The following is a 25,473-nucleotide window of genomic DNA, read 5'->3' on the forward strand; positions in this document are numbered from 1 at the left end:
ATCAGAAATTCATTTGCATGGACTGATAGACGACAAATCACCACATTACAAATATGGGCCTCCAAAATATACTTAAGAACTTAACCCATAAACTACAGTGGAACGAGACCACCATCACCGACAGGTTGAAGTGTTGCCCACGCTGACCAAACAAAAAAATGCCACAAACCTAAGAACATCTTTAATAGACGTAACTGTATCAAATACTCAGAATCTACACAATATATGGAACAAAAAGCTTTTAACATGAAGAGCTCTAATACAGATAATCTTTAAAACAATGTGGAAACAGGATAAGGGACACATCATCTCTGTCATACAGCTTTTCATGAGGCTATAGAGGATGAGAGATGATATCCTAATACTTTTACTCAACTACAAAAAGAAGTTATTTTAGTCATCTTTGTAATAAACTCTAAAAATCATTCAATACAAAAAAATAACAGCAAGACAGAGACTTGTTCTCAGACTAGTTCTATCTGAGTTTCATCAAAATATAAAAAAGATAAAAAGAATGAGATTGACCATGATGACGGTGATGATGATAATGATAATGATAATAACAAAGATGCAGACCATGCTATGAAATATAACAATATATGAAATGGCAGAAATTGCAATGTACTGCCACCAGCTACAAAGCTGAAACATACAGGTACCTAGAAAGATGTAATCAAGTGGGTAGAATTATACACCAAAAGTCTGCTATCTTGATACATTAAAAGACAACAAATCACCCTGCCACAAATACAAATCGCAATATATCCTTAAGAATTTAAAAAAAAAAATACACTGACCTGGCACCAGAACATCATTACAGGAAGAAATGCTGCCCTTGACTGCTTGGACCCAACTCTGCTGCATAGGCACTGCAGAAAAGCAGATTCTAAGAGATGACACTACACTGAATACTCAGAATCTCCCAACTCATGGAATGGGCAGAAGAAATTAAAACCATATGAGGAGCAGACATGTCATCCCTGTCATCCTGTTTGCTACTGGAGTTGTCTCAAACATGCTTTCACTGGGTCTACAAAAGACAAGCTTACAGACCAACTGTATCATTCAGGTACAAAAAGCATAATTTAATCTATCTAACGTAAAAGTCTGCAGAATATTAAATATAAAAGGATAATCGTGGGATAGCAAATAGTCCTCTAGACCACTTCTGCCTAGAAAAAAATGAGAATAATACAAGTGATCATAAAGATATTTATTGAATACTCATACTCCGAGCAAGATACTGTGGGGAATACAAAGACATTCTTTGTACTCAGGAAATGTATGATCTAATTTGGGATAAAAGAGATACACACAAAATGATAACTAACAATACAAGGCAATGTATGCTTAATACCAAATGAATGGTCCATATAATAAATGCTTTTGGAATGCAGAGGGGAAAAAGGGGGGAAAGTATAACACTTCTGTGCATTATTGCAGCTGAAGTAGCATTTCATTTTTATTTGTATCTTTTGTTTTTGTCACCTTCGTTTCTAAATATATTCCTCCCCACTCCCAAAGAGTATAACAAAAATATAAAAAGAAAAAAAATCAGTCCAACAAAACTAACCAACATATCAACCAGACTGACAGTATCAGCAACACTGCACACCCGCTGTCCCCCAGCTTTACAAGGAAAGGAGGGATGCCCTGTCTCATTCCTACCCTTTAAAGCCAGGCTATTCTAATCACCCGCTAGTCTACATTTTGTTGCTGTTGTTCTTTCCATTTACATTATTATACAGCCATGGAATATATTGTTTTTCTGGTCCTGCTTCCATTGATTTATGTCAATTCATATTAGGTCTGTCCATGCTTCTGTATTTTTCATATTTGTTATTTCTTATAGTGCACATTATATTCATGTACCACAATTTGTTTAGCCATTCCCCACTCAAAGGGCATCTCTGTTCCAGTTCTTTGCTACTATAAAAAGCACTGCCATAAATATTTTTGTGTATATGAGATCTTTCCTTCTATCTTTGACATCCTTGGGGTATATGCCTAGCATCTGATCTCTGGGTCAAAGGGCACGGGCATTTTTAGTCATTTTCTTAACAAAATTCCAAATTGCTTTCCAGAACACTGCTTTCCAGAATCTTCAGCCTCGCCACAGGGCATCAGTATATGAAGTAGCACCATCTAAGTACTCATTTATAAACAACAGCATAACAGGTTGCAAAGAAAAACTTTATCAGTCATAGAATATGAGAACTAAACTGGTATATAAGGAGATACATAGCAAATGAGCCAAGAGGTAGGTGGATACTAAGGGCTACCATTCCACTTGTGGTAAAAGTCTTGTGCAACAGGTAAGAATGTAAGCCAGAAATAGCTCTGTTCTAAGCAATGAGACAGTTAACTCCTCTCCCTGCGTCACCCTTAAGTCAGGCGAGGCTTTCCAAGCATTAACCAATGAACCATTGCTCCTGACTTAGTGAAATTCTAGATAAGTGTTCCTGAAATAGAAAGGCCTCAAACGGCCATTCCTGTAGCACTGAGGTACCATCAATTATCCAAAAAGATACTGATAAGTACTTAAACACTGCTATATTAGAACTAACATAGAAATTAGAATTGTTTCAGATGAACTTCAAAAGCCTAGTCTCCCAAAAGAGCCAAATCAAGAAGCAATATCAAAAGATTAAATGCAACTCAGTTTGCATTTGCAATTCAATTTGCAACTCAGATTAAATCCAACACTTCTGAACTCTTCTAAATATAAGACTGGCTAAATTTTTCTAAGTACTAGCAGCTGATGCCCTCTAGAAATTTATTTTTATATTATGTTTGCTGGACTTTCTGCATCAATGAATAGAATCAATGAAATCATCAATGAAAAGAATTAATTCTTTTTTTATATCTGATAACTTTCAGGATTGGGGGGGAGGATAATCTGGAAATAAATTTGATGTAAAAACAAAAGATGATGATAAAAACATAAAAATAAAGTTTCCAGCACAACTGTAAAGTAGGCATCTAATTGGTTATTTTTAGAAACCTAAACTTCAGCAAATAAAAACTTGAAATTATTCATTAATCCAAAGACCACTTTTAAGACACAAATCTATCATAGAACCCATATTAAACTACCCATAAAAACATGAAAATATTCACTTGGAGAAAATATTTTACTGGTTCTCTAAATTAGAATAAACCAAATCAGACCCATAGTCTACAAGAAATTAGCCTGAGACAAAACAGGGTTAAACTGACAAATATTGAAAGCTGAAAACACAACACATGCAAATAAAATAAAACACAAAACAAGGAAGCATACATTACATAATATATCACTATTACAGCACAGCTAAGTGTTGGACACTACTAGCATAACTTCCTAACTGGCATCCCCCCTCCTCCAATCCATTCTTCCTTCCAATGCCTGAATAATTTTCTTAATGCAGAGGTTTAATTATCTGCTCAAAAGCCTTCAGTGCTTTCCTAGGATCTACCACATAAAATGCAAACTGACAATAAAGGCCTTCCAATAAGCTTTCCAGCCTTGTTACATCATATTTCCTTTCACCCATTCTACATTCCAGCCAAATTGCCTACTCATACTGTTCTCTCATGTCCTCACCCTGCCCACTCCAGCCTCCATAAACACCACGCCTGATTCCTTGCCCTCACCCTCTATCTCACCTGTAGAAATCTTTCCCTTTCTTCAAGTCCTCAGCTCAAGGGTACCACTGACTCTGGGAAATCTCCTCTTGTCCTCCCCACCCCCCAAATCATCTACCTCATTTTGAATCTTTCTGAATCTTTTGAGTCTGTCTGGATCTCTCCTATGCAGTTACCACATTCTTTTAGTATAGTTATTTGTATATGTCTCTTCTTCCCCTACTAGATTATAAACTCTTCGGTGAGAGCTACTGGCTTGTCTCCTTTTTTTTTTATCTCTTAGCATAGTGCCTTTGCATATAGTTTTTTGCACGATGTTTACTGAACTGAATTTTCTAGGTTGAAAAAAAACCATAATATATGAAATAGGATATAAATTAAAAGAATCTCCAAATCTCTATTTTCAAGTGTACTAAAATCGACATTAAGTAAACTGTTAAAATGTTTCTTTTAAAGTCATTAAGTCAGTGAGCAGATATCTATCTGAGAAAAAGCTACTCCCCACACTCTGCAGACTGAGAAGATAATGACAGCACCCCACACAGAGGCCTCTCCATTACCCTCACACCACTCTATCTTGTATCCTACTTACTTCCCAACAAGTGGCACTCTCTGAAGCAGAATGTAAGCCCTTTCAGGAAAAGAATGATGTCATTTGTCACCATCATAATCCCAGTGCCTTGTGCATGGCCCTCACTTGGTGTTTTGTTCAAATCCAGTCTCATATACTCACAAGTTATGGAAATATGATTAAGTATTTCACTTCATACAGCCTCAGTTTCCTCATCTGCAAAAAAGAGAAATGCTACTGCCTGTAGGGCCTACATCACAGGGTTGTCCTGAGCCTTAAACGATTTATGTAAAGTGCTTTGCAAACTTTAACGCACTCTATACACCCTCATTATTACTGAGTGTCACGTCATAAATGAACGCTGAACTGAATGTCATGCTATCTAGCAATCCCAGGCCCATGTTGACCTCTGTGCCTGTGCCATGTTCTGGCTTTTCCCCTTGTGTAGACTGCTTCTTCATCTATCCAAATACTATTCATCCTTTAAAGCCCAGCTCACTGCATCACCTTTGATTTCATCGCTCCCTCCATCCAATTGACCCCCATAGCACACTAAGTGTGCAGTATACAATTTCCAGAGGCCCTCTTCTTTCATGTGTTTTAGTCTTATCTCTCTAAAAAGACGTGAAGTTCTTTGAGGTCAGAAGCTGTCTTCTATGACAGGTGTTCCACACATACTAGGATCCACAGCTAAGAAGCCAATGCGATGCTGTTACTTATATATGGAATGTCTCCCTTTTCACACTTCCCTGTTTAATTCCTGTCCATCTGTGAAATCCCATCTCAAGCACCACATTCCCCCATTCCACCCAGTAACTACCTTTCCCTCTCAAAGGCCCTTTGATGTTATGATCCTCTCTAACAAACTTAGGTAACTACTGTATACTACAGTTACTATGCCTATATGTTATGTCCCTACTAGTCTGTGAGAGCTAGAAAGCCAAGCCCCATCTCTATCTAACCTTTTTCATTCTGCCTCCACCCCCACTCCCACTGCCCCAGCATCCAGGTTCAGTACTCTGCACACCCTAAGTGCTTAATGTTTGTCAAATGAAATGGTGCTAAAGATGAAATTTCAATGCATCTTTTATAAGTGCCAAAAGCAGTATGTTAAAAAAAGGCAAGAAGAGGGGATGCTGAAGGGCTTTAGAGGTACTTGGCCCAAGAAAAGTGCTCTTCAGTGTTTCTGTATTAAGAAGTTGCAACATGAGGTAAAAATTCCCTAAGACAATTACTACTGGAAGAGGAACTGATGGAATGTGATGTTGTCAGGTGCTCAGAAAGTCAGCTGAGGTGATGAAGAGAGCTTGATAGGCCCAAGACCCAAAGGTGTGCTAGAGACCACAAGCAACCTTTTAATACATAGGAAACCAAGAGAGAAGTCTGTCCTAGATATTTCAAGGTGTGCTGTATAACCTTTCTGCTGCTGCTCTACCTTCAACTCCCCTTTCATTCCAGCTTGGTCACTTATTTCCTGTGATCATTCGAAGCGCTATATCATAATGTGTGTTGAATGCTAACTTCACCTCTAGATCAGAGAATGGCCATGCTCTTTGGTCTTATGTGAAAACAATAAATTGTTATGTCAAAAACATTAATTGGGTATTTCCAAAGTAAGGTTTATAGTTAATAAGAACAAATAGAAAAACAGATGCAGTAACCCAGCTTGTTAACCTGGACTGATATCAAGGACCTGAATAAAAATGATTTATAAAAACATTACTGTGTTCCATAACAACAGAGAACTTTTAAGAGTTCTACAAATAACAAAGAAAATGACTAAAGATATGGTAAACAAGACCTAGGACAAAAAGGTTAAGGTTACTGAGCTAAGGTCCCAGATGTCAAAAGGTGCTCAATGAATGCCTGTTGAAATGAATTCAACAATTCCACAACTTTTCCGCTCAAAAATCTTCCATGGTCTCACTGCTTTCAGGACAAATTCTTTAGTCTGGCATTCAAGGCCCTTCAATAAGCAATTAGTTTCTCACATCCTCAGACCAGGTGTATCACTCCGTTAGCCACCTCCCTGACCTTTGAAGTTTCCTGCCTCTAGGATTTTGTTTACTGTTGTCTTTTCCATCCAGAAGGCCTTCCCTAAAAAGAAGCCCAATGGACAAATATCTTTATGGAGTAGCAAAGAAATGGAGACTAAGGGAATCCCTGAAGTCTCCCCTTAGCTAGAGAATCGATAAACAAATGATGGTATAAGAATTTAATTGAATGCTACTACACTGAACAAATGATGAAATGGATGGTGTTAGAGGAACTTGGGAAAACCCGGAGGCAGGGAAGAGGCACCACAGTGCAGAGTGCCAGTCCTAGCATCAGGAAGACCTGAGTTCAAATCCCATCCCAGACACTGTGTGACATGGTAAAGTCACTTACCTTTGTTTGCCTCAGTTTCCTCATTAGTGAAATGAAGATAATAATAGCACCTATGTCACAGCTGTTGCGAGGATCAAATCAGATGATATTTGAAAAGCACTTAGCACAATGTCTGGCACATAGCAGGTGCTATATAAAATGTTAGCCACTATTGTTGTCATTATTATCTATGTAAACTGACATAGAAGGAAGTGAGCAGAACCAAGAGAACAATCCATAGAATAACAATAACATTCTACAGAAAAACAAGTCTGAAAGACTTGAACTTTGAACAGTGCAATGATCAATTATCATTCCAGAGGTCTGATTATGAAGGCTGCTCCCCACCTCCTGACAGAGAGGTAATGGACTCAAGATGCAGAATAAGACATACATTCTTAGACACAGGCAATAAGGGAATCTGTTCTGCCTGACTATGTGAATTTGTTAAAAGGGCTCTGGTTTTCTTTTTTTTCGCCCAATGGAGTTGGGAATATCTCACTTTCTCCAGTGGAGGGAATTAAGGGAGGATATAGGAAAGGAAAAAAGAAAAGAAAGAAAAGACGGTCATTGAGTCATCCTTTGAAAACAGAAGTACAGCAAAAAGAACAGTAAGAAGAAAAAAAGGCCAGAAAAACAAAATTGGTTTGAAAAATACAGGCTGATCATGTTTTATATTTAAAAAGCAAAGCAAGCCATGAATTATAGATCTTAACTTTCATTCAAACTCCACCCCCAGAGTGCTTTTAACATGTAATCTCTTCCTCCTGTGACTGCAAAGGACTTAATGTCTCTCTTGTTTTGCTGGTTGTCCACATGTGTGCATCTCTAAGGTCCCGAGGGCAAGAACCAGACCTTACCCTTTTTTGTATTCCCCCAGAGCTCCAAGCACAGTATGACAGGTATTCAACAATTACGACCAGAACCTTTTTTTTTAAGAGAGAGAAAAACGCTAGCAAAAAAAAAAACCCCAAAAAAACAACAACTCTTTAGTGACAAAGGGAGACCCAGAGGATCTAAAAGGACAAGAGGTGCAGCTAGGTGGCGCAGTGGATAGAGCACCAGCCTTGAAGTCAGGAGGACCTGAGTTCAAATCCGGCCTCAGACCAAACATCTGACACTTACTAGCTGTGTGACCCTGGGCAAGGCACTTTACCCCAACTGCCTAAAAATTCAAAAAACTAACTAACTAACTAACTAAATAAATAACTAAATAAAAAAATAAAAGGACAAGAGACTTTAGAACAATCTACTCTACAACATGTGTGACAAGCTGCCATTAAGGCCCCACTGGATCCAGAGCAGAGCAGAGGAGGCTGCTCTCTTAAGAGGCTACTCAGTCCACTCTGGCATGGCTCTGACCATTAAGCTCTGACAGCCATCAAGCCTCTACAGCTTCCAACAATGCTTCTAATCTCGCCTTCTGAAGTCCAGTTCCTTTCTCACGGAAGAACTCTTTGACTACCTGAAGGCAGTTAGAATATTCTCCCCAGAGTCCTTTCTTCTCCAACACCCAGTCCTCCTACAGCATGACCTCCAGGCCTTCACCACTCTGATGGTCCTCCTGCAGCTCATCCACATCTTTGCTAAAACATGGTACTCAGAACTGAACATTACACTTATTCCAAAGATGGTCCAACCAAGGGAGAGGCTCACAGAACTTTGACACTGTCCTCCCAATTCCAAGACATGATTCTCTTAATGCAACCTACTACTTTTATGGTGACAGTATCACACTACTGACCCACTGACATTACAATTCACTTTAATTCCCAGATTTTTTTCAGATGAATTTCTATCTAGCCAGGCCTCCCCATTTTGTACTAGCACCCAACTTTACATCTGCCCCCATTAAGTTCCACCCTATTAGATTTAACCCCATGTTTAAATCTATCCAGACCTTTTTGAACTATAACATCCAACGTGTCAATTATTCCTTCTAGCTTGGTGTCATCTTCAGATCAAACATGTCAATAACATAAACGACTGTTAACTCATTTCAGGTCCTGAATGTCATAGAAACTCCTTTATGAATTTTTTTGAAAAGAATGGATTCTCAAGTATTAAGTACGGTTTTTAAAAAAGGGGGGAAAAAAAAGAATGGTTTCAGGGAGGCAGAGTGATAAAGTAGAAAGAATACAGGACTTGGGCACAGAAAAACTATATGCAAGTCACCTTCTCTGGGTCTCAGTTTCCTCATATATAAAATGGGAATATTATAAAACTTACATCACAAGATTGTGGTGAGAAGATACTTTATAAATTGTAAAACAGTATTATCAATATAAGGTATTAGTAGTATCATTATCTCATGCTTCTCCTATTTTTCAATGGGGTTCAGATAGAAATAGTTTGGGGACAATTATCTAACTGCTATTACTCTTTTACACTTAATGTTACTGAGCAGGCGGATAAAATAACTGCATTTGTAAATAAATAAAAGTATTAGGCCCTAAGCCCCTTTTCTGTAAGCTCACACTCACTGCAAATACGAGCAGGAAGAGGATGCTGATGCTGGTGGTGAAGCAGTGGTGGTGGTGGAAGAGGTAGTGACATGGTAAAGAGTAAAGAGTAAATTTTAAGTCAGTTTTCTCATCTGTAAAATGAAGATAAGAATACCTGTACTACTCACCTTATAGGAATTAAGTGTTACGTCAACTTTAAACTGCTCGAGAAATGGGAGTTATTACTACCTAAAGGCAAGGTAACCAGATCACTCCTCTAGCTTCCTTCCACTTATATTTCTGAAAGATTTAATATAACTGTTAGAAATCACATATTCCATTAAACAATAATCAACATATTTCAAAATGTTTCAATGTCTTGTAATTTCTTTAGAGATAATTGGGCATATTTCGTTTCTTCTCATTCATAGTGCTTATTTATGTCTATACGAATTTTTGAGCCAAATGGCTTTTGATACACATTACCCAGGTTCAGATATTTTTCTTTATGAGATAACTATATATTCAACTAACCTGACTACATGAGCCAGCTGTGTTGATACTGTACAGACCAATTATATTTTAGGTTTATTAAATGTCCTAATACAGTGAAACAAAGAGGTTTAAAAAGCAAAAACCACCAGCCCACAAAACGTCCTATTGGCCCACCCACACATTAGAATATGCCATTTCATATCCCTTTCTATCACAAATGTCTAAGAAAACCCTAGCAAAAAAGCTACTAGGAAAAGGCCAAAGTTATTAAATTCCTTTCAGCCTTGTTGCTGGATTTCTCTAAGAGCTTGGACAAGTGCCAACTGACAATGGCTAAACTAAAAGGTTTTGCTATCTCTAATTTCTATGAGTTTTCCTAACCCACACAATCAAGTAAGTCCTCAACAAAACCATTACCTTATCCCCACAGTATTTTTCCATCTAATTCCCCCCCCCCAGTTAAAAGGAGATGAACATTAAATACCATCATAAGAAGAGACAAAGAAATGGAGGGGTGTTTTTTTTTTAAAGTATTACATAAAACAAAAAGTCACTTTGAAGAAGCCCAAATACGCAAAAAGTTTTGCATTTCAAAATTCGGTCGCCATTACAAAATGGGTAATAAACAAAACGGCCATAGCTCTAACAGACAATGTTAACATATCAGACATCAGAAACTACTGAAGTGATTCTGCCAAACCAAATCTAGTGAATAAAATTCCTCTCCTAGCCTCCCTAACCACAGCCCTTCAGCTAATACCGTCCTAGCCCTTCCCACACCCAGTGACATTACGACAGCCATCGTTATCCAGTAGACAGAGGCTCAGACATAGACCACAGGAACTCAGCAAGCTGCTGCATACCTATACAGTACAGCTCCTGGCACCTGGCCCAGATAACCACAAAATACCACACTTACCATGAATGTCCCCTGGTGAAATCATGGCAAATCCTTTCACTTAAACTCCCAATTGCAATTTAAGACCACGAAGACTTCTAGCTGCAATGTACTAAGTTGAATACTGTCTACAACCAAAGCTACAGCTGAATGCAGTGAGATTTCCTTTTGTGTTTGTTTCCCCTAAAAATGGAGCCCCTTCACACTTATTTTTAAGCTACAATTACACTGTCCTGCAAAACATTCCTTCCTAAATATAAATCAAGGATTCCATATTTTCAAAATTTGTTTTTCATTATAGAAAATTTATTATTTCTAAAAAAAAAGTCACAGAGGAATAATAAAGTAAGAGTTCCTTTACTTTTATTTCTTCTCTTCTCCATTTAACTAAATTCTCTTAATTCTTCATAGCTAGGTAAATAAGCATGAATCATAGTAGCAATAATTGTCTACCATCTAACATAAGGTACCCTGTTGGTTACCTTTACATAAATATTTAAGTTACTCTTGAGTCAGAAACTCTCTCCTGAAAGAAGTTCAGGTATAGGTATACCTCTCAATTACATGGATCACTGACCCCACCTAGGAGCAGCCTGGGAATATGAATACCCAGCATTTCCCTAAGGGTAGTCACCAACTTCCCTTACAAGCATGCAGGTTCACAAGGCTTCAAAACATAAAAAAGTTTTATTTATATAAATAAATTTCATCATGTTAAAGGAAGAGAGGCCCATAGGAAGTTAAGAGTCCTCCACCCACCCCAATCTCCAGTAGGACCATTACTCTTCCTAAGAACCTATATGGTCCCTATGCCTTACACTTTGGGCAGGAAAGGTAGGATCTGTGACTACTATACCCTCCACACTGGGTGTCTTTCTCTCTGCTATCGTTCTTCTCAGTTTTGCTTTAATTGTTTGACACTTATTCAGGAGTTGTTGCTAGTTACCTCCTATATAGGTACTAGCAACCAAGCAGCTAGACTATGAAGCTATAGTACATTGGCATTTCAGGTGATACTGTAGCTTTTTTCTCCAGCCTATTTAAACCTTCTGCTCTTATGTACCTGGGTTCCATATCTCCATCTTCCACAAATAAGGAACTCTTTCAGATGTTTTGGAAATAGGTCTATTTTTCATTCTGAGTCATCTCATTGTAAGTCTATTAACTATTTTCCTTCACTGTCCCCCCATCACTTGGGCATTCCTATCAGCATATTCCACTGAGTGGTTTTTTGTTGTTGTTGGGTTTGGGGGGGGTTTTTTTGCTTTGAGAGGTATTCTCATCCTCTTTACTTCAAAGGAGGAAATATTTCTAAAAGCACTTAGCACAGTGCCTGGTACACAGCAGGCACTAAATGCTACTTTTCATCCTTCCCTCTCCCTTTTTACATTATCTTTACTACTCCAGTTTTTCCTCTCAGCTGAAATGGGCTGAGCAAACTACTCAGACTGGTTTCTTAGAGATCCCCCAAACCTCAGCACCTCTCAATGGTTAGCCAAACTGGACTCTTAGCTGTCTGCTGATCTCATCTTGCACTTCCCTACTTCCACACCTGTGCAAGCTGCCCTCCCATGCTTGGCAGGCCCTTCCTCATCACCCCCTGGTGAAATCTCAATCTTACAACCCTAACTCAAATGCCACCTCCTCTATGAAGTCTTTCCTGAGTTCTCAAGTTGAAAGGGATCTCTCCCTTACCAACCGTTCCTAGAACAATCTGTCTATTTTTCTCCTTTATCCATTACCTTCTACCGTGTATCATACTTCTTGGTGTACTTATTTTATTACTCTCTTAGATTATAAACTGCTTGAATAAGAGGACTGTCATTTTTCATCTCTATACTCCCAACACCTAGCAGAGTACCCCACATGGAGAAGGTATAAAATATTGAGTGATAACCTTAAAAATGACACCTTACAGGTGAAATCTTTACCTTTTCAATCAAGACAGCCCTAGCTCCTAGTTCATCCTACATGTAACCACTATTAAACACAGGATAGGATGTATTGACTACCAATGTTTTCATCTGAGATAAATTAGGGGGAAAAGAGATACTCAAATCCTACCAGCCTGTAACCTGAGGGCTTTTATAAGCCCTTTAAAGAATGGTCAAGAGTAACATTTAGTAAGTTTGCATTTACAGTACTTCTGAAGTTCCCAGTAAACCCCCAAAGTAAACAATAGCTACAGCAAGTTTGTTTTGGACTCAATGAGCATATCAAAGGAAGTGATTAAATGCCCTAGTGGAACATAGTAGTTGGAGAATAAAGAGCAGTATTTTTTTGTGCTGTCATCACCAAAACCAAGTAGGCACAACAAAGACCAGGAAAGAAAGAGGGCAGTGACACATTTAAAATATTTCTTTACAAAGACGAATGCTTTTCTTTTTTTAATGAAAAAGGATAGATCTGAGTCCCAAAGAGCTTAGGAAACAATATGATCAGCATTATTAAAAACAAACACTGAAGCTGAAGAAGAAAAAACCAGCACCATAAAACCTTAAGACTGATGGCAATATGAATTTGGTAAAGAATTCTACAAGCATCTGTGTGTGCGTACGTGTGTGTGTGTATGCATCTGTGCATGTGTTCATACATACATAATGCACATATATGAACACCTATGCATGAACAATAACTTACTCTTGTGGAATAAGCATGTATTTATATGTGTACATGTATGTACATGCACACATGTGTGTGTACATCTTGTTATACAGAGTTCTGTGATATTTTTAATCAAATATTTATAATTTCTGCATTGGATAAAACTTTCAAAATTTAAAACGTAGTACATAATAGGAATTTAATAAATGTTTGCTAACTGCTAAAAAGTCCCTGAGGTCCTTAAGAGTAAAAGCCTTGGATAAGAACACAATGGTGTACATTTTTAAGAAATTTTAATTAAGACCCATATTCTACCTTATCTCCATGGAGAATTATTGTAATGAACTTACAAGGTATGTTCCTTTTAAAGGGGAAAAAAGCATAAGACATTATTTAGGAAGAAGGAAAAAATAAAGTATGAGAAAAATGTTGTCAATATTCCAACTACCATTTTGGACTTTGTTATTACCTGTCTTAGTTCTTGAGCTTCTTCCTCAGAAACCTGCTCATTCACTTGTAACTGGATCTGACTGCTTTCTCCACTTCTGAGGGAAGGTCCGGGGTGCACCACACTTTCTATTAGCCCAGATGCTGGAATGAAAAATTCAAATACAATCATATACTGACATCTTCTGGAAATATTGAGCAAGCAGGAATGCTAGACTAGTCAGAACCAAACAACATATTTAAGGGGCTAATTCATAAGACACAGTGCTGGAAGAGAACTTAGAGATTTAACTCCCTCATTTTACTGATAAAGAAACTGAGGTCAGAAAGAAATTAAGCAATATGTCCAAGATTACACAAGTGATACTAGGAGATACAGGATTCAAATCCAGGTTCTCTGTCTGTATGGTCTTCTTTTTTTTTTTAAAGGGGAAAAGGCTTTTTCAAAATTGGTGAATTTTTCTTAAGATCTAAAAAGAAATCTAGAAATAGAAAATGTAAGAAAACCAGAGACCTGATGAAATTTACATTAGTTACATTACTAGGAACTACAGCATCATTCAAAGTTATTCCACCAAAGGCAACAATTTCAGAGAATACAGGAAATTGCAGCATTAGTCCAAGCCAAGCCAAGCCAAAATTTATGAGGCTCACTTAGGTGGTAGGTGAGTCAGAGGGCTCTCCCGTAGTCAAGCATTTGCTCAGTTTCAGAATCTAGGTGTTTTCCACTGCCTCAGCACTGCCTATTTAACCACCGTGGTTTACAGAGCACCTGGGAATCCCATAATCTAACCTAAAAACAAAAGGGCAAGTAGAATGACAAACAGTGCTAATCAATGTGGCAGCACAGATTGGGCTTGGAAGCAGCAGGCCACCTGTCCCTTATTTAAAGAGCTGGCTCCTATCGAAATAGCTGCTAGCTCTTGTCCTAGATAACAGCTTCGATGAAAGGTCAATATTTGCCTTTTATTTATAATCCATATGACCTCACACTCAGCTCTAACCATGTTTATCAGGACCCTTCCAAACATCCCTCCAGTGGTCAAGGTAAAGGTTCAACTGCTTCAAGCAGGCTGCCACTGCCTTCCATTACAGCTAGAAGCAATGCAGCAAAATGGTGACAGCTTTTAAAGACATCATCAGAACTGAAAAGTAAATAAGGTTCGAGGCAGAAGCCAGCCTTCTGCCTGAAGAGCAGGAACCGTACTGGTCAGCAATGACATGCATCAGTTAACTTAAGCAAAGAATGATGAAACAGGCATTTCTTTCTATACACATATGTCCCCAAACAACCTCTTCCTCTTCTTCAAGAAAACGGCAATTCCCTGAAAATCCCTGGACATAGAAGAGGAACCTCACTGACAACAAGCAAACTGTTCAGCGCATTATTCCTTCAAAATGATTTGCTCTATGCCACACTAAAGAAGGTCCTTTACTAACACTGTAACAATAAAGTCAGAAGATGGAAACAGCAAAAATCAAGATGAATGAAATAGCCTTTGAGTTATTATTTGTTGCAATAAGACTAATAGATACGAATTTCAAAATTGTCAGGACAGGAGCACACCCTAAGAATCACCCACCTGATCAAAGCGGGCTCATCAAGTTTCTTTCTTGTCTACATTTTAACAGGTGAACTCCTTAATCCAGCATTTTAAACAACTTCCAGAATCCCACCCAACCCTAACTTCCTCACCACTCACCTTCACACCAGCTCTCCTGCAGCCAAAGGAACCTATTAGTGCAATCAGCTCACCTGAGCTTTCCCATCTCCGTACTTTCTCTCATCTATTCTACCTGCCTCAAGTCCCCTTTCCCTGTCTCTCTACCTACTAAAATACTTGCTCCTTAAAAAAGAACTCAGATTCCACCTCCTCTTGAAAACCTTCCTTGCCTGACCACTCTGGTATTAAGTAAACTTTAATGGCCCAACCTCCCATACTGATTCTATCTACAGTACTCAGTGACAGCTAACACTCACGTCAAGTGCTCTCTATACTAAAGATTATATTCTTTATAGTGGGATTCAATAATTCAATTCAGTAATTGTTTGGAAATTTGTAAGCCACTTATGATTTATATGCTCATTTAACCAAAATTATCAATCAACAGAATTCCCCATTCCCTGGCCTTTCTAACATAGTGAAATTCCACTACATACATTATACCTAGAATCTACCCAATGTAACACACACATAAGAGACGTCATTTCTCATAGCTGCACTTTATAGCAGCTGAGCAGGTGACTGTACAAATACACCTGGAGGGAAACCCAAGCACTCACTAGAGAATGCATCCCCTAAAAGGCTGGCCACCAGGTACTAAAATTTACTTCAACCACAGCCACAGGCATTAAGATGTCAAAAAGCTATAATTCAAATCACTGCAAAGAGTTTCCACACAATGATGAAATCACATCAATAAAATCCCTATGTGTATCGTGTATTTTTTGTGTGTTCCTATATAGCACAACCACACAAATATACACACTGAGGAAAGCCACCAAAAAAAATTAGCTTTGTTAGGGTCACAATATGTGTGAGATGTATGTTTTGCATAAGTAGCAGCAATAACAACTGGAAAATATGGTTTAAAATGAATCACTGTGCTATTTACACAAAGCTGACCTCAATATTTCTTTACTGAAATCATAAGAAAGTTATGAAAAAAAACAGTAATTTACAATTTTATTTTCCTATCTCCTAAAGCTTTCTCATCTTCTCATTATGTTTCTTTCTTTTAAGTTTTATTGCTGTGTTTTGTTTTTACATTACTAACATTTACAGATTACTCCCACTTCATAAGAGGTCTCTTGTAACAAAGTAAAACAGTTAAGTAAAACTAATAATACAGTGACTTCATCTGAAAGTGCACACAGCATTTCACATCTGTAACACTCCCCCAAGTTCTCTATCTAAAAAAAAAAAATGACCAGAAATCTATTTTCTCTCCTTTCCACTCCCACCCCATTAAAACAGAAAAACAAATTTCTCCTAATATGCACAGTCAAGCAAAATAAATTTCCTCAATGGCATACAGAAAAATGTCTCATGTGGCACCCTAAATCTGTCAGAGAACATGTTTCATCATCAGTCCTCTGGAATCATGAATGGTCACTATCTTGATCATGGTTCTTACAGCTTTCCAAGTTGTTTGTTTTGGACAATTGTTATTGTATGACTGTTCTGGTTCTACTCATTTCCTTCTTCATCCGTTTATAAGAGTTTTCAAAAACTGTTCATTTTTATAATACTGATGTCATAGTATAAACGTTCTGCTTCATAATGGAAATGAGAAATAACGCTCTAGCGTAAAAGCTGGATATTTCGAGAGTGACCTATATCAGGTTGTTAGATAACTCTAGAATGCAACTTCTCTCAAAGTAAATAACTGACAGGTCCTACCTATTTCTATTTCCAAATTGGAATTACAAGACAATGGATTCTTTAATAAACTCCATTTATGGGGGGGGGCCTTAAACAGGATCTATTTTAAACACCTACACTTGAGTGTATCTGATCTCACTGATTCAGAAGTTCCCTCCCATGATACCAGTTACTGCCTCTCCAAGCCTGTCAGTCCTGTAGGATCCTGGTCCATGTCCTTCCTTCAATTCAGCAAAGGAGATCCACTCAATGTGCCGGAGTCTGTCAGTCAATAAACATTTATTAAGTACCTACTATGTACCAGGCACTGTGTCTAGTGCTGGGGACACAAAGAGAGGCAAAGAAGACTCCTATGTAGCCTACAATACTCTATGAAACTTTCCAGAACCAACTCCTGCCCAGTCAGAGAGGGTTTACTGTGATCAGACTGCCACCTTGTGGCCGTAACTTACACTCCATAAAGAGACATTTAATGGAAAGCTCAACGTTTCTGCGGCACCATAAAACACGATTTCCACCACCTCCATTTTATTAGTTTCCAACCTGAAACAGTATAAATACAGGTGGACGAAGAACTGCACCATCCTTAACTCACTGACTGAACGGCAAACAATAATAACGATGATGATGATGGCTAGCATTCATGGAGCACTTTAAGGTTTAGAAAGGGCTTTACATACATTATCCCATTTCATAATAAAATACAACACAGAGAAATGAAGTCTGATATCAGGATTCATACAATCTTATTACGTTAAATCATCCACAAATTCAAAACAAATTTGACTGGATGTGTCAGAAGTTCTTAAGTTAGCTTCTCCCAAAACACTAATTAGTGTGTAAACAATTTCTGTCTAAAGTAAACAAAAAGATAAAAATTAAATTTTCAGTTACTAGAATATTCATGATAAATTACAGTTGATAAACTCAGATTTCAAAGAGACCTTAGGAATTCATCTAGTTCAATTCATCCTTCATCATTCATCGGTCACATTGGCAAATCATTTCTGGTAACATATATAGATAGATATGCCAAAAATTTAAAGTTAATTTAGAGGCATGGGAAATGAGTTCAAATCCAGTCTCAGACACTTAACTAGCTGGGTGATCCTGGGCAAGTCCACCCTGTTTGCCTCAGTTTCCTCATCTATAAAATGAGCTGGAGAAGGAAATGACAAACCACTCCAGTATCTCTGCCAAGAAAACCCCAAATGGGATCACAAAGACAAGACTGAAACAAGCAAACAACAACAAATGAGAAAATACAATAGGATAGCAAACAGGCAGTCTGAAGTTCAGTCAGTTTTTAAAGAGCCCCCAATTTGGCCTGTATACCCTGAATAACAGGGAGAGGGACTGAACCCGTAATCCTATTGGCACAGGAAACTCACTGGCGAGGAAATTCCTTCTCTACTACTGACAGCATCGAGAGGTTTAAATCCAAGGCAAGTGTGCCTTGGGTCACAAAAGGAGTATGTTTCAGAGGGAGGCCCTGAGCCCAAGGCTCACTGGTTCTGGAGTCACTATGGCACAATGCCTCTCAATTTGAATAAAACCAAACAGCGTGTTCTAGTGCTGTTTACTCAAGTCAAATGGAGGAAAAACTGAGGTACGTCTTACCTCCTTCTGTGGGGGCAGCATCTTTCAAGGCACATCGCACTCATACCTTGAGCAGGTGAGTGTTGCTGATCCCATACTTACACTATCCATTTCCTATTCAGATCCCACCTCTTTTAGGAAGCTTCCTCACACTACATCCCAGGCGATGATCACCTTTTCTTCCCCTGGCAAGCTCCTAGATGGCAGGGCTATTTGATTTTGATCCCTGTACCTCTAGCCCCTAGCATAGTGTTTGACACATAGCAGACTATAATAATTTTTTTTATTAATTTAACAGCAAGCTAGTATTTACATGTTGCAATATTCTTTACGTATGTTATCTCATCTGATTTTCAGAACAACTCTGGGAGGAAGAGACTATTATTACCCCCATTTTACAGATGAGGAAACTGAGGTTAGACAGGGGTCAGACTGGGCAAGTGTCTGAAGCTGGATTCTAACTCAGGTCTTCCTGACTCCAGGTCCAGTACTCTATCCAATGGGCCATCTAGCTGCCTCCCACAGCACTTCCAATCTGCATCACTCATTTTGCAGTCAGCACACCCTGCCTTGTGTTGCTATTTACTTTGTTACAGAGAGATATTCTGCACATGTTGGGTAAATGAAGATAAGTTCCAATCTATCAGAATTGTTGGAGGGGTTACCCAGCTCAACGAGCTTACAGATACAGTGAAGTTATGCTATCTGACCAATCAATCATGAGTAACTTGCTGACAAGGCTAGTGTGCAGCAGATCTTTATCCTCAGTGCCTAACAAAGACTTGCAGGTAACATGCTAGCCTAAACCCCGATCACCCACCTCACAATCTGGGCAACCTAGAATCATTACGTCCCTCACTCAGCCACCCCAGAGCAAGCACAGCTGTAGCAAACACATCAAAACCCAGACCCAACCAGCCAGGACCATCAGATTGAGGTGGGGGAGAGAACAATCACTCCCTATACCCCACCACTCCCTCAGCCATTTCCAGATTCTCCCCTCCTCTCTGTCACACAGCAACCTCTCCTCCTCTGATAGCCACACGATCCAAATCTTCACCCAAATGAAGTCACAGTGGGTTTTGTATGCAGCCCCCCCCCCAGTCAGTCTCCCTCCTTTCTCAAGGCATTCAGCACCTGGATCACTGTCTTCTCTCCTTGTCAACTCCTGCTTTTGTACTAAGGGACTTCATTCACACTGATGCTCTCTCTAAATCCCTAACTTATCAGTTCTTTGCCTCCTAAAATTCCACATCCTACTCCTTCACTCCACTTTGGCCACACATAGAGAGGGATGGTTCTATTCACTGGATCTCATCATTATCTACAAGTGTATGTATCACTTCATTAATTAGAAATTGTGACATTCATCTAATTGACCTGTCTTCCTCTGGGCCCCAACTCAAGCACCACCTTGCACATGAAACCCTTCCTGGTCTTCTCAAATGCTGGTCCTCTCCTTCCCAAACTATTTTTGAATATCTGTTATTTATTCTCCTTTATATTTATTCTGTACATACTAATACACAAACTTGTTTTCCCAATTAGAATGTGCCCTGTGAGTTTAAACTGTTTCATTCTTTATACTTGTATTACCAGTGCCCAGCACACAGCAAGTGCTTAACAAATGTTTGTTAATTATTTTCTGTGAGAAAAATAACTCATTTTAGGTGTATATCCAAAGACTACCTTCCTTAGACTAATATGATGAGCACCCAATAAATTTCGCTGACATCTTTTACTGCTTGAAACTTCTACTATCAACTTCTCTTCCTCCTCTTTCCTTATGTTGCTACTTCTATCCCCACACTAAGAGAAAAACAATGGTAGAGGAAGTGGTAGCTCTGTAGTACTCCTAAGGAAAGGAGTTAGGGACATCAAGGATACCTGCTCCTGACTCTCTCATAAACTCTAGACCTGGATCTCAAGACTGCCTACACAATACTGTAACCTAGATGTCAAAAACTGAGATTCCTATCCTCCTTCGGATATTTTTGGCAACAAGCTCCACCATTCATTCAGTGCCTCAAATATGAACGCTTAAGCACAATCTTTGACTCTTCCCAATCTCTCATAGCCAAATGTTTGACTACCATGTCCTGTGATCTCTGCCTCTGCACATCTCTGACATCAATCCCTCCTCTCTCTTCCTAGTAGCACCAGTGCAACACAGGCCCTCAACCAGAATAACAGTCAGGTTTTCTTGCTCTTACACACTTCTGATATGGCTACCAGACTAATCTTCTTATAGAGAGCTACAGGCAAGTCACACCACTCAAAAAATCCATGACCCTCCCTATCGTCTACCAAGCAAAACTCAAAGTCAATGCCAGAAATTCAAGGCTATCCACAGCCAGATGCCAACCTACCTTTCTAACTTTATCATTCCCTGCCACAGACTCCCTGAACACACCCTTCACGTTTTCATCTCTCTACAAGGGCTCATGCTGTTCTACTGTTAGAATGCCCTCTTTCTCTGTTTACCTATTAGACTGCTACCATATTTTTAAAGACCAGCTAGGAATTTTGCGCTGTGCCAATAATCTAGGACATAGTCCTACCACCTCAATAAATGAGAAGCACCTCCAAAATGCAACAAAATCAGTAATATCAGAAAGCAAAAAATGAAAATAACAAAAAACCTTTGATTGTGAAAGCTTCTTGGAGTTATCCTTAAGTTGTCTCACGTTGGAACACAAAATTTTTAAAAACTAATGTTAAAAATTCTTTTTAACATGTAATTGGGGGAAAATTTTTTTTAAATGTCCCAGGGAGACTCCCCTCAACTTCTTTCTACCAGCATCCTCCTGAAGGTCAGCCTCTAGACTGATGAAAGTTAGTGGGAGGACAGAGTCCAGAAAAGTGGGACTTAAAAAGACAGAGAACAAAATCAACTACAGTGGTGCCTTGGGAATCTCCCTACAAAACCTAACAAGTCGCCCTAATGCATCAAGGGCCTCAGCTAGCTCTCGTCCAATACTGGTTATCTGGGAGAACAAGGAACAAGCTGCAAGTGCTAAAGACAGGGCACAAAAGCACTAAGTCTATAAATGAGAAAGGACGGAGGGCAAGAAGCATGGAGAAAAGGTCAGAGGAATACAGAGAATCAGGAGACACTGACAAAGACAGACAGCTTTATACAATGACATCAGAGACACAGGAGGTGAGATGGCGTTGTTACCTACTCTACCGGAGGACTGCTGGGGGGAAAGAGGGACAGACCCTTCAGGAGATCAGCTTCTCCCAGACAGGGTTGTGCATCTCTGGAATAAATCTCTCTGCAGGGAGAGGGAAGAGGAACAGGTATCTCAGAAAAGTCTGGAGAAGGTAGGTTCAAAGGATGGAAGCCATGATAAAAAGATCAAGGACAAACAGCTAGGGGGAAATGGCAAAAGACAGGACTGCCACTATCCTCTTCTACCTCCCCCACCCAGGCTACAGAAAACCTCTCACTGGTCTCCATCAAGACTTAACACTGTTGGGAAGAGATCTTAGAGTGTGCTGGAAGGGGAAGGGAAATAAATGAGGTGTCATGAAAACAAAACTTGTTGGAGAGGGAGGAAGCATAAGCCAGACCAATGAATATCACTGAAATAGAATGATGGATGGCAAGAAGAAAAAGGAGGAGCAGGCACTTTTTATCTGAGGTGGCAGAGGAGGGTAGAGGAGGTAGAGAAAGAGACTATAAGATGGGGCAGCTTAAGGGGGCGCAGTGAGTGGATAGAGCAGTGGCCCTGGAGTCAGGAGGACCTAAGTTCAAATCCGGCCTCAGACACATAAAACTTACTAGCTGTGTGACTGTGGGCAACTCACTTAACCCCAAATGCCTCACCAAACAAAAATTAAAATAAAAAAAAAGAGAGACTATAAGAATAAAGATAAAAGTAAATTTTAGAATTTAGGATTGGACAGGTTAAGAAGTGAGAAGACAAATTAAGGGAGAAGATAGACCTTGATCATATTACTAAAAGCAAAACAAAGCACAGGGACTAACTACTGCTTTAAAAAATAAGAAGTGAAGTGGATAGAGCACCAGCCCTGAAGTCAGGAGGACTTGAGTTCAAATCTGACCTCAGACCAAACACTTGACACTTACTAGCTGTGTGACCCTGGACAAGTCACTTAACCCCAACTGCCTAAAAAACAAAAACAAAAAACAAAAAAGAGAATATATACACATATATATGGCTTACATATATGTGTTTGCATATCAGCATATATATATATACACACACACATCCATATACCTCACATATCAGTATACGCACACATGCACAAATATATGCATATTTAGTGGAAGAAATCACAAACTTTACTATAATAACCTAGATATGAATGAATGCAAGAAAGAAAATAGGAATGGATAAACAAAGCCCCAACATTTGCTGCATAAAAGAAACACTTTTTAAAAATATAAGCATAAACAAAATGAAAAGTAAGAGATGAAACAAAATCTAATATGCTTCAAGGGAATCTGAGAAATGCAGGAGTTACAATTATGACTTATAACAAAAACTAATATCAAGAGAGAGAAATCAGAAACTACATTATACTTATAGGAAACAAAGATAAAGAAAAAATTATTAAATATATTTGCACCAAGTGGCAGAGCATGTAAAAGAAAGATCAGGTAAACTGCAAAATGAAATAGACAGCAACATGATAACCAAAAACTTTATAACCTGGAAGAAATCTCAACAAATCAAACACAAAACTTTATAAATATGAGACTGTTATGCTAATTCAGGATAAGATTTTAATAAAATTTTGGTTCTGGAATTAAATCTAAAAAGGTACAAATGCTACCTGCCTTGCCTCAGAGCTTGTTCTAAAATTCAATTAAACCTATACGTAAACCTATTATGTATAACATAAAGAAAAACAAAAACTTTTATATGAGTACATAATCAACTACTTTCCTTCTGAGTCACCCGAAGCTGCTGAAGTATTTCCAGACTTAGATTGTGTAGTATGGTATATGATGCATATTTTCAGACTTCAATGTATGGATCAGCTAACCTGGCTTTTTCCTCTCTGTTTTGTTTTTAAAAATACTATTCAGGGGGCAGCTAGGTGGCATAATGGATGCAGCACTGGCCCTGGAGTCAGGAGGACACTTGACACTTAATGACTCTGGGCAATTCACTTAACCCTGACTGCCTCACCAAAAAAAAAAAAAAAGATAAAAATATTATTTGTTATATATGGAATGGCTTTCTGGAAAAGGAGAGGTAGAGAGATGGGAGAAAATCATTGTGTGTAAAAAAAAAAAACAAAAGCCATCAATAAAAATTTATTTTAAAACAATAAAAAAAAACCCTTAAATTGTTCTCAACACACAATAAAACCTCAAAAAGTGTGAAATTCCTTCATAGATCTCAGGGCCTAGAAGACATGGCATATAAACATATTCTGAAAAGCACACTGTGGTACAAAGAGGACCTGGGTTGTAAAAGACTAATAAACAAGCTTTTAGCCGTAGCAAGTGATGGAAAGGGGGTGTGTGGGTGGGGGTGTGTGGTTGTGACCACACCAACGTCATCACTCACCTGCACGCCAGATGGCACTGCCCTTCTCTGCTGGTGGTGAGTCTCTTGTGCTTTGGAACATCATCGCATCGTCTAAAAACTCGATTTTCTTGCTGAATTGCACTTCTAAAATTTGGATAACCTCTGGCATCTTTGCCGACAATAGTCGATAGGCTGTGTCTGGCTTACCAATAAATCTCTGGCGTATACTGATTTCATAAGGGGTGTGAACTTTAATGTCATCTACATCTTCCCTTTCAAATCTATGCAAAAGTTGCGAATTAGAGTCACTGATTTCCAACCCAGAAACCAAGACAGTAAATCTTCCTGGTTTAGCGTGCAACTCGGCGCTTTGTGAAATAATTGCTGGGATTTTTATTATCACCCCTGATTTTCCAAATGCCTCAGAAGTGGATACTAGGGTACTTTCCTTGGGTTTTGTTTCAGATGGGCTTTTCCAGAGTTTGGTACTAAAGGGCCACCAAGAAGGAGATTCAAGTTCTGTGAGTAACCTAAAGAGAAAAACAACAACAAAACAAATGTTGAATAAAACATAGCCAAATATTTCAACAATGTGTTCTTACGGGCAATTCTGACTTAGAAGAAACTGAAAGAAATCAAATGTGCAAGAAAATACAGTGAGGGGTTTTTTCTGGCCAAATACTAGAGGTAGTGTGGTATAAAACAGAAAGAGCAAAAGTCTTCAGAGTCAGGAGTATTCCCAATTTAGCCCAACATTTATTGGCTGTGGATGATTAGAAAATCCCTTCCCCCTGAGCCTCTGTTTTCCTTAACTGTGAAAAGGATATATCATATATGAAACACCTACTTCATGGACTTCAGTATAGAAAGTAATTGGTAAACACTGTATCGAGATGAACTTCTAGTGGACGTCAAACATACAATGAACACAGAAAATTCTACCAATTAAAATAAACTGTGACTTAGAACAAAATGTCAGACTGAGAAGGGTCTTTAGAGAGGAACTAGTCTAATGCCTTCATTTAGAGGAAACTGAGGCCCATTAGGAGATATTTCTTTAAAAAAAAAAACAAACAATAAGCAGTGAACTAACAGAATGAAAGCAAGACCATGGTCACAGTTCTATCAAGAGATAAATTCAAGACTGCATAGCACTGTGACCTTCGGCAAGTCACTTAACCTTGGTGTGAGGCTCTATAAGCCCCAGTTTCTTCACACATAAAACAAGTACAAATACTACCTGCCCTGCCTCAGAGTTTGTTCTAAAAATCAAATTCAAAGATGACACTGAAATAAAAACACTGAGCAGAAGGCATCAAGACTTCCCTTCTTAAACTGTCATACTCACTCCATCTTTTCTTTCATCATAAAGATGATTTGGGACCATCCCACCATTCATCCTCCCCTCTTCTCTCCTCACACACTAACGAATGTTTCTGAACAAAGTCACACACCGTTCCTACTAGGTTCACTACAAGAATGTTATCTCATTTCAACTGCACGGCAACCCTTGTATTTTTCCCTG

The 25,473-nt window shown here is 38.7% G+C and overlaps 1 protein-coding gene across 6 annotated transcripts in view; it reads right to left on the minus strand.

Moving 5' to 3' along the window:
* Positions 1-25,473, minus strand: part of SNAP47 (synaptosome associated protein 47) — a 74,038-nt gene that overhangs the window by 38,235 nt on the left and 10,330 nt on the right. For all 6 annotated transcript variants that reach the window (XM_020999042.2, XM_020999045.2, XM_020999041.2 and 3 more), the window contains exons 3-4: positions 23,988-24,478; positions 13,476-13,597 (exon numbers count right to left, since the gene is read on the minus strand). In XM_020999042.2, the coding sequence (XP_020854701.1) occupies positions 13,476-13,597; positions 23,988-24,478 (613 nt within the window). The remainder of the gene's footprint in view (positions 1-13,475; positions 13,598-23,987; positions 24,479-25,473) is intronic.

This window comes from Phascolarctos cinereus, unplaced genomic scaffold (assembly GCF_003287225.1).
Source record: "Phascolarctos cinereus isolate Bilbo 61053 unplaced genomic scaffold, phaCin_HiC Scaffold_4;HRSCAF=312, whole genome shotgun sequence".
Taxonomy (NCBI): Eukaryota; Metazoa; Chordata; class Mammalia; order Diprotodontia; family Phascolarctidae; genus Phascolarctos; species Phascolarctos cinereus.